Below are 17,453 nucleotides of genomic sequence, written 5' to 3'. Positions count from 1 at the left end.
CTCTCATACGCCGCCAGCAAAACTCCCGCCGCCAGCAAAACTCCCGCCGCCTCTCACACGCCGCCGCCTGCCCACTCAGCTCTTCTCATCGCGGGCCGGTCTTACCGCCGGGAGCGCCAGCAAGCAGTTAACCCCCCCGCGGCCGAGCCGGGAGCACCGGGGGCGCAAGGAGGTAACCTCCCCTCCCCACCACACACAACCCCCCCCCGCGGCCGAGCCGGGAGCACCGGGGGCGCAAGGAGGTAACCTCCCCCCTCACACCCCACCGCGGCTGAGCCGGGAGCATCGGGGGTGCAAGGAGGTAACCTCCCCCCCACCACACACAACCCCCCCACCCGCGGCCGAGCCGGGAGCACCGGGGGCGCAAGGAGGTAATCCCCCCCACCACACACAACCCCCCCCCCCGCGGCCGGGAGCACCGGCTGGCGCAAGGAGGTAACCCCCCCCCCCTCACACCCCACCGCGGCCGAGCTGGGAGCACCGGGTGGCGCAAGGAGGTAACCTCCCCTCCCCCCACAACCCCTCCCCTCCCCCACAACCCCTCCCCTCCACACAACCCCCCCCCACACACACAACCCCCCCCCACACACACAACCCCCCCCACACACACGACCCCCCCCCACACACAACCCCCCCCCACACACAACCCCCCACACATACACACAACCCCCCCACACACAACCCCCCACACACACAACCCCCCCCCCACACACACAACCCCCCCCCCGCGCACACACAACCCCCCCCCACACACAACCCCCCACACACACACACAACCCCCCCCCCACACACACACAACCCCCCCCCGACACACACACAACCCCCCACACACACACAACCCCCCACACACACACAACCCCCCCACACACACACAACCCCCCCCCCACACCCCCCCCCGCGGCCGGGAGCACCGGCTGGCGCAAGGAGGTACACACACACACACACACACTGACTGGCTGACACACACTGAATGGCGCACGCACACACACCCTGACTGACGCACGCACACACACTCACTGGCGCACACACAAGCACTGACTGACTGCCACGCACACACACACAACCCCTTACTGACGCACACACACACAGAGTGACTGACGTGCACACACACACCGGCTGGCTGCCACGCGCATGCACACACCCCATGACTGACGCACGCACACACCCCATGACTGACGCACGCACACACACCCTGACTGACGCACGCACACACCCTGACTGACGCACGCACACACACCCTGACTGACGCACGCACACACACCCTGACTGACGCACGCACACACACCCTGACTGACGCACGCACACACACCCTGACTGACGCACGCACACACACCCTGACTGACGCACGCACACACACCCTGACTGACGCACGCACACACACCCTGAATGACGCACGCACACACACCCTGACTGACGCACGCACACACACCCTGACTGACGCACGCACACACACCCTGACTGACGCACACACACACACTGACACACACACACTGACACACACACACTGACACACACACACACTGACTGACGCGCACACACACTGACTGAGGCACACACGCACGCACACACTGACTGTGTGTGTGTGTGTGTGTGTGTGTGTGTGCGTCACTCAGTCTGTGTGTGTGTGTTTGTGTTTCTGCGTCAGACTCACTGACGCGTGCGCGCGCACACACACACACACACACACACACACTGACTGACGCACACACAATGACTGACGCACTCACACTGCATGAAGCTGTAAAGGGGGACAAACAGAGCTGTAAAGGAGGGGGGGGACTGGATTGATGTGAATGGGGGACAAACAGAGAGAGGGGGGAGGAGAGAGGAGACAGAGAGGAGCGGGAACATTACATCCCGGGCAACGCCGGGTCTCTCAGCTAGTGATATATATATATATATACCATACATCTGTGAGCAAGGCACTGTAACTGACCAAGAGTGCCAGCTTCAGAGGAATAGTATATGACTAATAAGTTTAGCTTTGTCTTAAATCCTACCTTGAAGTAAGCCACTGCGGTATCGCTTACGTGCACTTGAATACAAATAACCCACAAAAAGGTGTGTTTGTGTTAAATACAAGAAACACACAAAGGGATTTTGTATTGTAAGGCTAAGTCCATGGTCAGCGCTTATTCACTGACCCACACTGAGGCGTGCTGATGCTTGTCAGTGAGCCCCTGCAGCCGCAATAAGAGCAGCTTTAGCAGGGGCTCGCGCACGCTTCCGCAGGCGTGCGGAAGCGTAGCCGACAATAATTTTTTAGTTTAAGCGCTCACGGGATCGCAGGGCCGGTCACGTGAGTGGTTCGCCCAATGAGGGCGAACCAGCTCTGTGACGTCACTGAAACACGCCCCTGGACGGCGCGCGAACTAAAGCCAGGGAAAGCACCCGCTTTCCCTCAGCCTCCGCGCGCCTGCGCACAGCTGAATTCTCTATGGACTCAGCCTTAGAACAGATACAAATTTGCCCTGGGATTGTCTGCTGATATACTGTATGAAACGATTACTAAATCACTCTGGGATTAGTTTGATGAATGTAACAAAAGATGGAGCCATTTTCTTGGGAATATCTGTATACCTCCTGTTTTTCAAAAAAGAAAAAGTCTGTGTGAACAACCACTAAAGTCATCAAAAGTATGCTGTTAAGTACCTTTATTTATGCAAGACTATTAAATAAATATACAGTACATACATTTTTATGATAAGTTCATGGCACCTATTCATTCGTCAACAGTAATATTGACCAGCCCATGGCCAAAAGATAAAGGAAAGCCCCTGAGATGATATACAATATTGAAGAGGGAAGCCAAGTGTAGAGTTCAATTGAGTGCATATGCCTGTTGCCAGGTAGGGCTTATACAAACAAATGTTAACACATGGGTACGAACTCTTCCTCTGCATTGCAATAATGGCAAACATTACATCCTTAAAAACAATAGATTTTGTAAAAAAAAAAAAAAAAAAATCACAATCAGTATTGATAAATACCTTGTGCACCATTAACATTTACAGAGCAAATTAACTAAAGCACCAACTCCTTATACAATTAATTTGAACAATTTATTGCCTTGTCTGCAGCTATTGAAATATTACTGCTTTCTCTGATAGTTTTATAGCTTCCAAAAAAATCTGCGGTGCTCTGCAGAATTTGGAAGAATTAATACGTTAATAGAGGTTTTAAGATGACCTCATGTTTGAATGACATCAATTAAAATGTAAGAGAAGAGGTTTGGGACCTATGATTTAAATTTAAAAACATTTACAAAAAATAGCTTTAAAATAAACTGTACAATTGTTTGGTCAACAGAAAAAGGGACGGAACGAGACAAACGTTCAAAATGTTATTTTCCATGTTTGTGCTTAGGTCTTGTATATTTTGTCTCGTACTGTATGTGATCATTTCGATACACTTTATTACATGTTGAATTTTGGAGTGCTGCTCTTTCATTTGTCTACAGAGCTCGGGTTAGAGCAGACCATACAAGAGCATACTCTGCAGATTTTTTTCTTCTCACTATCAGTCATTTATTTTACCCTAAATAAGCTTTAAAAAGACCAGATCTTCAAAGTATGCAGGTCTTGTGCATGCAATCCAGTTTCTATGAATACGCATTTGAAATGCTTCGTTTCACATGCAGACAAGGCTGGCTGGGAGTATTGCGGGGACCGGTGCCTCTGGAGCCGGCATCTCCTCCTGCTACCGAGCGACAACGCTTTAGAAGCTTTATTACCCACTCATTGCAATTCTCTACCAGGGAGCTCCAGACATCATTTTCTCTATAAGTTTATTGTTAGTGACTTACAATTCTGAGCACTATTTTTCTCTGGACATAACTATTAAACAGTTGGATATGTTATACTACTACTATAAGCCTGGTATCTTACCATCTGTGTGTTTTGTTATTAACATTACATTAACTTCCCCAATAAAGAATTGAGCATTGTAATGTCTTGACAGTGGAGAGCTTCTGTGGAAATCAGACCATTGAAGTGTGCCATTTCCAGTGTTACATGAGTAAAAAAAATGGAATCTGTAAGATATGCTGAATGGGCATCTTTAAGTTTATCTCAACACCAGACGTATAACCAACACTGTGATACCATATTATACATGATCTTACCATCTAGTTCTTCCACAGAGATGCTGGCTAACTGTTCACTGTCACTGGCAGGGGAGAGAGATCGGTTCAAGTAGTTATTCCCCTTGTACATCAAGCCAGCAGTCACATGGTGGAATGGCATTTTCTTCCTGGATCCAAAGGGAAAAAAATACTGATCACCACGTAATGTATTAAATAGTTCACCACACAGTTCAGACATCTCCTCAGTTAATATATCTCAAATACTTTCCCCAAATCCACTACCTTCTCCTGTTCTACTAATACATGGGCAGCAACAACAACATGTAACTGCAAAAATATGCATGTCCAGCTTAATTGTGAAGGTTTATGATGGACAGAGCAAATATAATGGGGACAGTTATGTAGAAAGAGCAGTCCCAAGCAAGACGTTAAACATCAATGGTAATATCTGGAAAGGGCAAAATCTTATAGAGTACAATTATTATTTTTTACAATAGTTTTAGAGAGTTGTGTGTAAAAGCATTGTACAGTACATGAATACATCCGAGTTATTTAGGTTCCTTTATCATCTTACAGTATAAATCGGAGTTACCACTGAAAATGAAACATTAACACTTAAAAAATAATTTAGACTAATTATACTTTTTGCCATTCTTTTTACTTTCCAAAAAGTGGCCAACGATATTTCACTCATCATCTTACTTTGGTCCTCCTACACCTTTAAACATGATACATAAAAGATGGCTAAAAATGCACATTATATTTCACTTATCCAATTAATCATTTGCATTTTAGATATAAACTATAACAATTGAGCTACTACAATGAAGAGAGTAATATTAAGTATAATTGTTTTTACATGTGTTTTTACTACTTGTACGAAGAAATGCATATTTAACATGCTTTGCATTTCTAGATACCACAGCACTTAAAAATAAATAGACACAAATCCTTTGTATTAAAAAAAAAAACATGACTGTTTTGAGCATGCAAAACTGCATTTACATATGTAAAGATGTCAATTAGTAATAAACACGGAGCTGACAAAGAACTATAAGCTTATGTACAATAGATACATAAATATCTACTGTAAAAGCTGCCCCTATTAGGACTGAATCTCAATAACTTCAGTAAGAAAAAATGCAGGGTGACTGCTGTGTCATAAAGTAATTACTAAAGACAAGACTTTTTAAAGGTTAGTGGAGATTTATGGTTACTTAATTGTGTTAACAGGTAAATGGTTATTGTCACCAATTTCTGTAATTGGTCATGTCAAGAACATTATGAACTCTCCTCCAATTACACGCGGGGAATATAAATCATTACACATTAAACAGAAGACATCAGCTGCATACTTCCCAACCACTATGCTAGAAATTCACCTCATGGAGCTTGGTTCTAAACAAATACACCAGTTAGTCTATTTACAGTATCTCCTTGCTACAAAGCAGGGCCATAATGACAGTAGGTAAAAGTACTGTGGCAATAGAGGTTTAAAAGAAATTCCATGTGAAGTAATCGTATGTTGTTATGTTTGATTGCATGCACTTCTGGTTTTGCACAAGGATTAGCCGGTGGTGCTACATGTAAACCAACCCAAGGATTCCCTTCAATTTTTCATTTTCACTAAATATTCAGGTCCATATTTACCAAGCAGTACTATTCCATGTGACACAAAATACTAAACTAATACATAAACAAAAAGCACTGTGACCTAACCAAAAGAACTACCTCACCGTGATATGTAAGTGCTTATTATACAATGACCAATAAGTGGCCACAATGTGAAAATACTTTAAATGATACCCTATATGCAGAAAAATCAAATAATATTATTATAGAGGATGAAGCATACAAGTGCTCTCTAGTGCACTGGTTCTAATGAATGAATAGAAAAAAAACTATGGTCCCTGGCGCTTGGAATAAAGTGAAATACCACTATACCAAACGCAATGTCACAACAAGATGAATTGGAGAGGGCAGTGGCCCAAAAGTCCAAACAGCTGTGGTCCTGAGGAAAATCGCCTCAGCAAGCAAGACTTATATGCGGTATTTCACTTTCTCCAAGCGACGGGGACCATAGTATTTTTTCTATTCAGTACTATTCCGTAACACACTTTCGGTCACTGGAAAACAACTTACAGACGGTTTCCAGTTTCCGGTTTTAAAAGATTTTTTGGAAGAAATCATTTTTCAAAATGTAGTTGAATATTTTCAAACTCAAAAGAAAATAGAAATGTGAACATTTTGAATCGGAGGATGAGCCTTCCTTAGGAGGCTTGATAAAGTCCTTTACGTACGAAATGCATAGGAGGGCTATTTTTCTCCCATTATCTATGTTCTAATAGAACTGAACTATAAAACTGAACTAAAAAAAACTTCTAATAAAGAAAGTATTTTTTTGGACCCTTATCCTGGTTGTGCACTGCTTTTTTTCTACCCTTTATCCCTTATGTATTGGATTACTGTATATGTTTTCTGCTTTCAAAAATTATTACTTTAGTTCAATTCAAAGTACAAATCAAACTTCACATTTGTAAACTGTTCAACTCGCTTTTTACTTGACTTTGGAACCCGCAAATGTGTTCAACAAACTTCCCTATGTCATTATGACATTGCAACTTTCTATTGGCCACCTGGAGTGAAGTAGCAGTAGATTTATTAACTATGGCATCAAAACATTATCTGAGATGTTATACACATGTACATGATGGACAAAACCAGGTCTTAGCTAGAAATTGTGTGAACCATTTAAATTAAATAGATTCTTGTAGCCGTGTCAGTCTAGTAGAAAAAAAAAAAATCAGTACTGTATTTCAAAAGTAGATTATACTTTTGAAGTGAAACTTCTTTGCCGGCAGGAGTGAATTTCCTTCGTTGGAGATGGAAGTAAAGTCACGGAAGTGATGTCAGTGTGGGCAAAGAGTCTGTTGCATCCATAGCAGCCGTTAACGTGCATGCGCTTTAGCCATCGGCTCTGCGCACATGTGCAGAAACTGACCTCAGTGCGCATGCGGAGGTACAACACTTGCCCCCACTTTGGAGAAAACACACGCGCCCACACAGACACACACAGAGACATACAGAGGGACACATACACAAATAATTTACAGTTAGTATAAATATAGAAGTGCAAATTGCTCACATGGGATGTTTGCCGACCACACATGTTCTAAGTCAAACTTCTTTGCGTTTTGTAACTGAAATTAGGTTTTGATTTTTAATTTTAAAAAATCACCATCACAAACACAATTTATGTGACAAAACAGTGACAAAGGACAAAGAAGTTTCACTTAAAAGGTGCGTGCTCTGCACACACACGTTTCTTATTATTTAAACTGACAGAACATATTTTAATGTCATCAGGAGAGCGCAATGTACAATAGTAACTGAAAATAAGATGGAAATAGAACAAAATATAGTGTAATAAATCCATTAAGGTGATCTGGGGTTACTAGTCTCACTCACATATTCCCAAATATTAAAGGCATCTCCAAAACTGTGGCAAATGTCTGCGATAGTAGTGTGGTGATTTAGGGACCTTTCCAAAGGAAGTGGAGAATAGAGAACACTAGTGCAAACAGTACAAACTGTTCTTTATATATTAAAAACACTTAAAAAAATAAACACTCACAAGGTGTATGTTCTTTTAACCATGAATAGGGTAAAACAGTGTGATCTGTGGGACTGGCGGTTTCTCACTTTCACCGCCTCTCCTCTCAAGGATTCCGGTGTGTCACAGTCGAGTCTCCGCACTTCTGGTGGTTCCCCGGATGTTCACCCACACAGAATGGCGCATCTCTCTCTCTCTCTGCTTCCTGGATTCAGTCAGCTCCATTCAATGCTTTTCACCACTCTACGGCTTCATCAGGATTGTTTCCCTCATCTATCTGACTGCTCTTAAATACTATGCAGTCTTCTCTTATTGGACAAGGGTTGCTACTATCACAAATATTAACATATATTAATTAGTTCCAAATTTAGCTCTAATAAAGATATTGTTTTAATATTACTCATGTTACTTCACATTGATCGATTACTTTAGAGAACGGAGTGCTCTCATTAGTGAGGGTATCCTTCCCCTTTAGCTCGCTACTCAATATTTACCACCGATTGTAGCGCCTTCTCTACTACATTTTATTCGAGCAAATACCCAGTATGTACCTGGCAGATACCTGGAATGCGCCGCTCCTCACCTCTGACAAGCCCCGTTGTGTTTGCCTTCCCAGCCTGGGTTCATGCCTGGCTGACGGGCGGCTGATCTGTTAAATGATAATGATTAGGATTTAATAGGCTGCAATGCTTCGCGTGTCTACCAGATGGCATAAATTCATGAATTGTAATGCAGTATATATATATATACTGTGCAGTATTGCAGCCAGCGGGAATAAAATGCTTCAATCCCTGCCTGAAAAATAACCCAATGCACTCGGGCAGAAAACAGTCACAAACCTCAATACACCCGGGTATACCCGAATTCGTGGGACTAGCCGAGCTCGAATAAAGTGTGTCGCCAGTGTAGTTGATTTAAGCTGTTGCGAGGGTACCTCCAATTCCCCCCTCCCCTAATATGTATTCTTCTTGGTTATGTCAGATATTGATAGAGATTATACCTAGCAAATATTTAAAATAGTAGTGCCAATAGGATGATACTAATTAATGATGATGTAGCCAGGCTTCTCTCCTTGCACTTACAGCTGTTGCCGGGAACGCGTGCAGGCCGTTGCTAAGGCCGCAGTCCCGTTGTTAAGGTCCCGGCGGCTCGAAGTGCAGGGAACAGTGAGTATTGCTCGGCAGAGTTGCGCATGCGTAGGAGACGCGCGCAAGGAGCTGACCTCACTGTAAGGGACATATCTCCCATGAGTATCAGTAGCGCCCCATGTGACGCCAGGGAACCAATAGGGTTGGAGCATCTCCCCGCAAGGGATAGATATATGCGTGGGATTGCATATGCAGTTCAGTTGGTGTCGGGAGCAGCTAAGGGAAGGAGGTAGCGTGCAGGAGTAAGTGACTCTCTGCACTAGGCTAGCAGCCCCTTAGGCCCCACATAGCCCTACGTCACTACAGCGGAGTATTGTAGGGACCGGCCCCAGTTAGGGACATTACCCTTATTATATAGTAAGTTTCTGAATAGACCCAGCCGACGCTGCGCGTACTGCCAGAGGGTTGGGCCTATACTGTCGCTACCGTTGCAGAGGCCTTTCGGGTGGGATCGCCCCGGAGGGTGGTTGCGGTGTTCTTCCGTCCGCCGATCCTTTGTGAAGTTCGGTTGCAGGCCCGAGCAGCAGGTAATCCCGTTCAGCAAGTGCACCAACTTTACTGTTTAATACTGTTACAGGACTAGTGACTGCGCAGTCATATGTGTTTTCTCCCTCAAAGGGTGTGGACAGATTGTGTGGGGATTATGGACACGGGGTGGGATCACCCGGTGTAAGGGGAATGCGGATTGCTAACCGCAGTATTTAGTGTCCCCTCAAGGGAGGGACACCTGTTATTTGTTGTTAACCAGTTACATGCAGTAAAGCCAGTTCTGTTTTGCCACTGTTCGTTTAAGGTGAATATTTCCTGAGAGGGCCTTCTCCCACTCCGTTGGGATCCCTCCCAGGTGGAGGCGTTGCACCACGAGATAGTAATATATGTATGCCCCCCCCCCCCCCAGGCTCCGCAGCGGAGACTTAGGTTCCTGAGAGCCACACAGGTTGCACAGCACGGCAGTAACGCTAGTATTCACCGGGAATACCCGTTACAATATATTATAACTAAATAAGTTCTAATACAAAGTGATACAAATTAAATAAATGATGGATATTCTAATAATACTCAATTAAGTGTAAAGTGAATAACAAAGTTATAAGTGCAATAATATAGTTAAAAATTAGCAGAACATAGAAAACAAACAGCACATAAAAAATAAATAGAACCCCTCTTCCAAGTGAATGCCCAGTGTGCAAAGCTTTCAAGGTTAGATAGAATTTAAGGAGTCCAGGCTGCTTTTTGAGATGAACCACATCCAGCCACAAGGACCTAAAAATAAAAGAAAACAAAAAGTGCAAGATCCATAGCGCATAAATGTGTATTTAATAAAAACAAGAGGGGGAGACAAGGGGGAGGGGGGGGAAACAGGCACACTCACAAAAGTGAGTAATAAAAACAGCGTTTGTGAATGTATTATCTCCGCCAACGTGACTGCTCCGGGATCCAACTGCCTCAGATGACAAGCTTACAGCGTGAGCGGAGGAATCCAGTCGGTAGATTGTACACTCCGGTGGTGGCGTGATGCAGCTAAGGTGCCTTCTCTGGCTGCTTAATAGGAAATCCTGAGGTCTTCACATATGCTCCGAGTCTGTTCCGACCAACTATGGTTAAAAACGCAGAGTAACATATATTTTAATCAGGTATGCTGGTCACGGCACTAGCTGCCATAACCTCAAACGCTTTCCTGAGTGACGTCATTAGTTAATAAAAATATATTGTTCTAATATTACTCATGTTATTCTTCTTGGTTATGTTAGATATTGATAGAGATTATACCTTTATGATATTTGACATTTGTGGTTGGTTTTTACCATACACTGTCATCTCTCCTTCCATTGTTTCATTTATGTGTCATTTTGCTGAGATACACGCTTGTGGTTAGAATGAGACTATGTTATATATACTGTGCAACACTGTTTGGATTTACTTCTATGTTATTATTTAAACCATGTGATCTCCAAAGCGAGCTGTTTTTATATTTATTTTTAATACCTAGTATTGAAGCAGTGGGTCTCCGGAGCTGAACCACATTACTTTCAGGTCCGGGGACCCACTGCTTCCCGAGGTACAGGCCCCAGTATGGGGCACCGGTATCTTCTGCACGTTTAAATGTTCCGGTTGCGTGACGCGGGACATTTAAACTTGCAGGAGATACCGGCACCCAATACAGAGGCCTGTACCTCGGGAAGCAGTGGGTCCCCGGACCTTAATTGAATATGGTTCAGTTTCAGAGACGACCTGGTTCAATCCTATGTACTAAAAATAAAAACAGCGCGATCGCCTATAAGAGCAGTGCAGGGAGACGCAGAGAGATGGATCATTTCTCTCTGCTCAGCTTTTCCAGACTGGTGTGGCCTGGTTGGATTAACACACCAGGAGTCCTATTCAGAAGCAGGGAACCCTGCTGTGTTAATCCTTATGGGAAATTCACCCTTTGCTGCACTTGCCACGATCATGGCCGCACTTGGACCGCGGTCCACCCGCTCCAAGTGACGTGCAGGGTGAACTTGAATCGTGGCTCATCTGTAAATCTTCAGAAAGCTTGGGGAGCCCAGGTAAGAGAGGAAAAACAAAGACACAATAATGCGATACAGATAGCAGAGAGACCTTGCTCAACCTGAGTCATGATGTGGCTGCTACTTAGGAGATAATTGAGAACAATTGATGTGTGACTAGAGAAACATACAGAGAAATAACTGTGGTGCACATCACTATGTATAAATGTACAGTGAAATGATGAATAATCAATCAAATATAAACTTTATTATGTCAATGCACAAATATGTACTATAAAATAATAGTCTTAACACTCACTGTGGTCTAAGCCAATATTCTCAATAAATGTGTTCTGAATATTTATACATAATAATAAGATTAACCCACGGGGGGCTCATGTGTCTCCTTGCTAGTTTGCTGATAGCAGTATATGCTCTCAACTTTAGCAGGGATAACTAGAGTCTATGCTTGATCCTTCTTAAAGATAGGTTTCCTTCTTAAAGATACTAACTACTGTGATACTGAGATAGATACCCAAGCCTGAGTGGCCATGACGATATAATGGTATGTTTAACCATCAACAGACTCCAGTTGTTTTGATTTGGATATTAGTAAAAAACAAATATATCAAAAAGTGGCGCTCAAAAATTATATAAACAAATGTGATAAATTGTGATACTTAATACAAACATGAATAGATGCTGCTTAACCCAGTGTGGGGTCGTTCTCTCGATCCCGTGGACAGTGAAGGGGTGAAGATCATCGGGAAGCGCAATACGGAGAAACGCGTAGAGTGAGGCTGACGAGAGAAAACTCCCACAGGATCGGAGTCCCCCAGAGCAGATGACGTCACTTCCGGTTTCCGGTTTGGGTGAGACGCACCGGTGACACGCACGCCCGCCGAGGCAGAGGGGGGACTAAGAGAGCAGCTTATACATTGCTGAGATCCGACCTGTGTGATCTAAACGCTTATTACCTTTTTATACCATGTGAGTGCATTGCACATACACTTACTTTTAAAGAGATTTTTGTACAGTCTGCACTATGTCCGTGTTTATGTTATTCATTTAATGTCTCCAGCACTTACTATTCCACTTACCTGTCTGACGGTCCAACGGGCTGCCACTCAAAGAAACCTTTATGGGAACATTGCTCACTCTACATTTGTGAGTATTTAGCACACTGCACCTTGATATTTATTTTTATATCAATCACAATACTGCACCATCAGGGAATTTTCTTCTGTTTTACATGATTTTGCGCTTCCCGATGATCTTCACCCCTTGATTTGGATATTGCCAGGACAAATTCCTGCCCTGTTAGTTATTTATCTCAAAAGATTAACTTGCCCCTGTGAAGGGAGAATGATAACGTGGGTTGATGGATGCTATCAGGCTCTTAGGGGCCCATGCTATAAGCGATCATTAAAATAAATCGCTGGGCCATTTAATTCGCCAGTTTTTTGATCGTTGCTATCACGGTATTCAGAAATGCAAGAAAAACAGGGATGGGCAAAACTAATAACAAAACAGTAGCAAAAAACAGGTTACCGTATCAATAGTAATGACTAAACTCTCCCTGCAGCTGGCCCAAATCTCTCACCCAGAGAGAAAAAAGTCACACCCGCCAGAAAAGGACCTCAGGAGAGAAAAGACAAAACACAAAACATAGTGTAATCTGTTTTGGTATAGAAAGACCCTGCTAAATAAAGGTCTACACTTACAGAATAAAAGATCAATATGGGCAGTGATCATAAACTCAGATGAACTGGCCCGAGAACCCCTCCTTCAGGTATCAGCAGGGCTCATCTGCCAAACGTATTACTCCAATGAGATCCTCCTGTAATAATGGTCCCCCGAGACAGCACACCACTTCAATGGCTTTTACACAGGGATATGTATCCAGATAAGGAACCAAACCAGGGTGTACTAACGTACAAAACAATTTAATAAATAAAATAGAAACACATAAAGGATATGTCCACTGGAGTACTCCACACCGGTACCTCTGACACAGAAAAAAAGTCCCACGCACCACCAACTCAACTCCGACACCTTAGCCTGTGTGGTAAATCCCATGGAGTGTACTCTTGCAGCTTGACAGGAGGAAACGACCCGGGTCCCTCACTGCCTGCAGCTCCGTGCACCCCACACAATGCTTCCGCATCACGTGATGAGGGTACATGGGCACATGAAGAAGCGGAACACAAAACTAGTAGGGCAGAGGAGTCTGGTGTGTATGGTGTATATTGTGGAGGAAGGAAACACACCAGGAAGGTACTTTTGGAAATTATGCACTGAAGTCTCGCAAGACACGAGGTACACTCATCACGTGACGCGGAAGCATTGTTTGGGGTGCACGGAGCTGCAGGCAGTAAGGGACCCGGGTCGTTTCCTCCTTTCAAGCTGCAGGAGTACACTCCATGGGATCTACCACACAGGCTAAGGTGTCGGAGTTGAGCTGGTGGTGCGTGAGACTTTTTTTCTGTCAGAGGTACCGGTGTGGAGTACTCCAGTGGACATATCCTTTATGTGTTTCTATTTTATTTATTAAATTGTTTTGTACGCTAGTACACTACCGACACACTTTATTGCAGCACGGCTAGCACCGCAAGCCGGGGATGCCCCGGCGTGCTAGCCGCACTCCCTCAGCGTGCCGCGCATCACCGATGCGCGGTCACGCGTCATCGGGTGCCTGCGCCCCCTGCACGCGCGTCCAGGGAGCCTTGGTGTCCCGCGATGTGGGGGACGGCGGCAGGGGGTTCCGGGGGACCCGGCGGACCCGGCAGCGGGAGGGAGAGCGCCCCGATCGGAGGGCGCTCTTCAGCTGCTATGGCGCGCGCGCCGGAGGGTGTTACTGCTGCGGCCGAGAACGGGCAAATGCTCGAATAAACTCGGCCGCAGCAGTACATCCTGGTTTGGTTCCTTATCTGGATGCATATCCCTGTGTAAAAGCCATTGGGGCGGTGTGCTGTCTCGGGAGACCATTATTACAGGAGCATCTCATTGGAGTAATATGTTTGGCGATGAGCCCAGCTGATACCTGAAGGAGGGGTTCTCGGGCCAGTTCATCTGAGTTTATGATCACTGCCCATATAGATCTTTTATTCTGTAAGTGTAGACCTTTATTTAGCAGGGTCTTTCTACACCAAAACAGATTACACTATGTTTTGTTTTTTGTCTTTTTTCTCCTGTGCGCTTTAGGTCCTTTTCTGGCACGGTATTCAGAAAGCCTTGATTACCTGTGATTGCACAATTCCAAAAACGGATGAGTAGCCGGCGACGTGAAGATCGCCTCTCTGAAATGGCCTTACCCAGCGATTTCTTACAGCTGCAGAGAGAGCTGCACAGAGAGAGCTGCCTCTTCCTGTGCATATCTCGCTAGCGATCAATTTTTTTAAAATATAAAATGTAATACGTGTAGATGAGCAGGGGGTCTCCGGAGCAGAACTGAGTTGATTTTAGGTCCTTGGACGCCCTGCTTCCCGAGATACAGGCCCCGTTATGGGGTGCCTGTATCTCCTTTGCATTTTATTCCCACGGTCACGTGACACGGGTCATTTAAATGCATATGTAATAGTACATTTTAGGATTGGTTAGTATTTAAAATTAATTATTTGTTTTGTTGGCTACTGGTTTAAATTCATTAATCGTTTTGTTGGTTAGTGCTTTTATTTATTAAGTTGATTGGTTGGCTAGTGTTTTTATTAAATTGATTGGCTAGTGCTTTTATTTATTGAGTCGGGTTGTTTAGGTCCTTTGTATATCTTTTATTATTGTGTATTTTTGACCTACATGCTTTTTTATTAGGGTGACCATTGACTGCTATAGTGGCTTATCATGCCCATATTATATAGGTATGTTGTGCCACTGTACCAATCAATGGTACAGGGTGGGTATAGTGGTCCTGGGGCATGTGGTTAGGCCTTCCAGGTGGGTAGTGGGGGAGGGTGGGTTAATCCCTTAATTATTATAGCGGTTATTAACGGCTAAGGTGATTAAGGGGTTAGGGGACATTAGATTGTATTTCTTCATGTATTCTTGCTGGCATCAGAGGACAGGAACCTGGAGAATGCTGACGAGGAAGTCCTTCATGTTGGCAGGGGTAAGTAGAAAGGTTTATTTACTTTATGTATGCTGGTTGGCTAATTTTTTATTTTATAATGGGCAAATGCACTATTATCCATATCTGGATAATAGTTATTTTGCCCATTTCTGTACTGTATGTGTTGGGGGCGGGGGGGAGGGAGAAGGACGCCCTCGACCTCTGGTATCAATCATGTGGGGGTAGAGGAGGTGGGTATTAGTGTTTATTGTGGGTAGCAGGGGTGGGTGAAGGGGGTATTTGGCTCTTGGTGAGTAGCGGAATGGGTTAACCCCTTCATTGCCCTAACGGTTAGCCGCTAAGGTAATAAAGTTGCCTGTAAATGCATTTTTATTGCATGGGATACAAGCCGGGGGTCTCCGGTGCTGATATTAATGGATATCAGCTCCAGAGGCTCCTGGCATCAATCCGATGCAGAAAAAAAAGCATATTTTTTTCTAATTCATATTTCGCGCCTCTCAGCAGCTTCACGCCAGCTTATCCTGGCGGGAGGAATTTGGGAGAAACTCGCCATTCTAGAGCCGTGATTAGCCGTGATAGGCCTCGATAACCTAATCACAGCTACTAAAATTGCACGTTTCAGAACCTGCCGATAAGTGGCTTATCGCCACTCACCAGGGTTTTTTTTTATGACAGCTGAAATTTTTGGCGATTCATGACTTTATTGCCCACTTATCGAGGCTTACTTAATAGCAGTAGGCATTTTGGCCGATAAGTGCTCGATAAGTGGCTTATCGACGCTTATAGCATAGACCTCTTAGAACTTCATTCAGAAGTAAGGTACTGTATCTACCAATTACTGTAGTGTAATTTTGCAGAATACTGTGAAGCAGTTAATATTTTTAATCTTTCTTACAAGTGATTTCACTTGGCAAGAACGTGTTCATCTTGAATTGTCAGAGTATCAACTTTTGACACTATCTACATGTTGTTGCAGTTGAAGAAGTAGATTTGAGCTAATACATCTATCAAGTACATCTGAGATTTTCAGGTGTTAAATACTTGTTTAAATTACTGGATTTAATCTGACCATCATTTAGAATAGCTCAAATGAATGTGCACTGAAAGATGTTGCAGTCATTCGCTAACCATGGAATGCAGTTCGGTACCTCTGAATGCTGTCTATAGAGACTTGTTGAAGTGAAACTTCTTTAGCGGCACCTGAGTAAAATTCCATAGCAGTAAATGGACTGAATGGTGACGGAAGTGACGTCACTGCTGGCAGAAGAGGCCATCAGCGTTGTCAGCTTCCAACACCAGCAGTCACCAGAGAGGAGGAAGGCAGCGCACAGGGAGAGGGGAGAGGTGAGAAAAACACACACAATGACTCACACAAAGTCCTGTCGCGTGTCCGCAGCTCTGCTGAGGGGGAGAGAGTGGGGTCTGCTCCGGGCCGGGGGACTCAGACAACAGCGGGCCTGGCCGGTGTATGCTGAACACCCCCTCCCCGTTCCGCTACCGGGGGGAGGAGAGAGGGGTGCTAGCTCGGCGTGCCTGCACAGAAGGCACCAGCAGCAGGACACGTGGTATAACACACACACAGACTGACACACACACAGACTGACACACACAGTAACACAAACACAATAACTGACACACTGACACACACACTGACACACACTAGGAATTCACAGTTACTATAAACATAGAAGTGCAAATATCTAAAACATGCATTCTAAGTCAAACTTCTTTGCATTTTGGCACTGTAATGTTTTTAATTAAAAATCAAAACACTTTCACTTACAAGTAAAATTTCTGCGACAAACGATAAAGAAGTTTCACTTAAAATGTGCGTGCTTAGCACACACTTTTTTCCCCCATAGAATGATGAGTCGCAAAAGATATTCCCTTCATAAATCATTCCCAATGATACACTGGACAGTCCGATCAGTAAAAATAGTTGGAATTTATTTGATCAGTTTTTACTCTGAGTAGATTCACAAGTGGAATAGAGCCACGATTAGAAACAAATAATATTGTGAATGCGGACCATGAAGCAACCAGTCTAGGTTAC

At 44.4% G+C, this 17,453-nt stretch overlaps 1 protein-coding gene across 1 annotated transcript in view; it reads right to left on the bottom strand.

The window, feature by feature from the left end:
- Positions 1–17,453, bottom strand: part of CALN1 (calneuron 1) — a 695,584-nt gene that overhangs the window by 551,169 nt on the left and 126,962 nt on the right. Inside the window, exon 2 of the mRNA XM_075589949.1 lies at positions 4,124–4,251. Within this exon, the coding sequence (XP_075446064.1) occupies positions 4,124–4,244 (121 nt within the window). The 5' untranslated portion in view covers positions 4,245–4,251. The remainder of the gene's footprint in view (positions 1–4,123; positions 4,252–17,453) is intronic.

Source organism: Ascaphus truei, chromosome 3 (assembly GCF_040206685.1).
Source record: "Ascaphus truei isolate aAscTru1 chromosome 3, aAscTru1.hap1, whole genome shotgun sequence".
Classification (NCBI taxonomy): domain Eukaryota; kingdom Metazoa; phylum Chordata; class Amphibia; order Anura; family Ascaphidae; genus Ascaphus; species Ascaphus truei.
The sequence above is the reverse complement of the archived record's forward strand: the minus strand, read 5'-3'. Positions and strand labels throughout refer to the sequence as shown.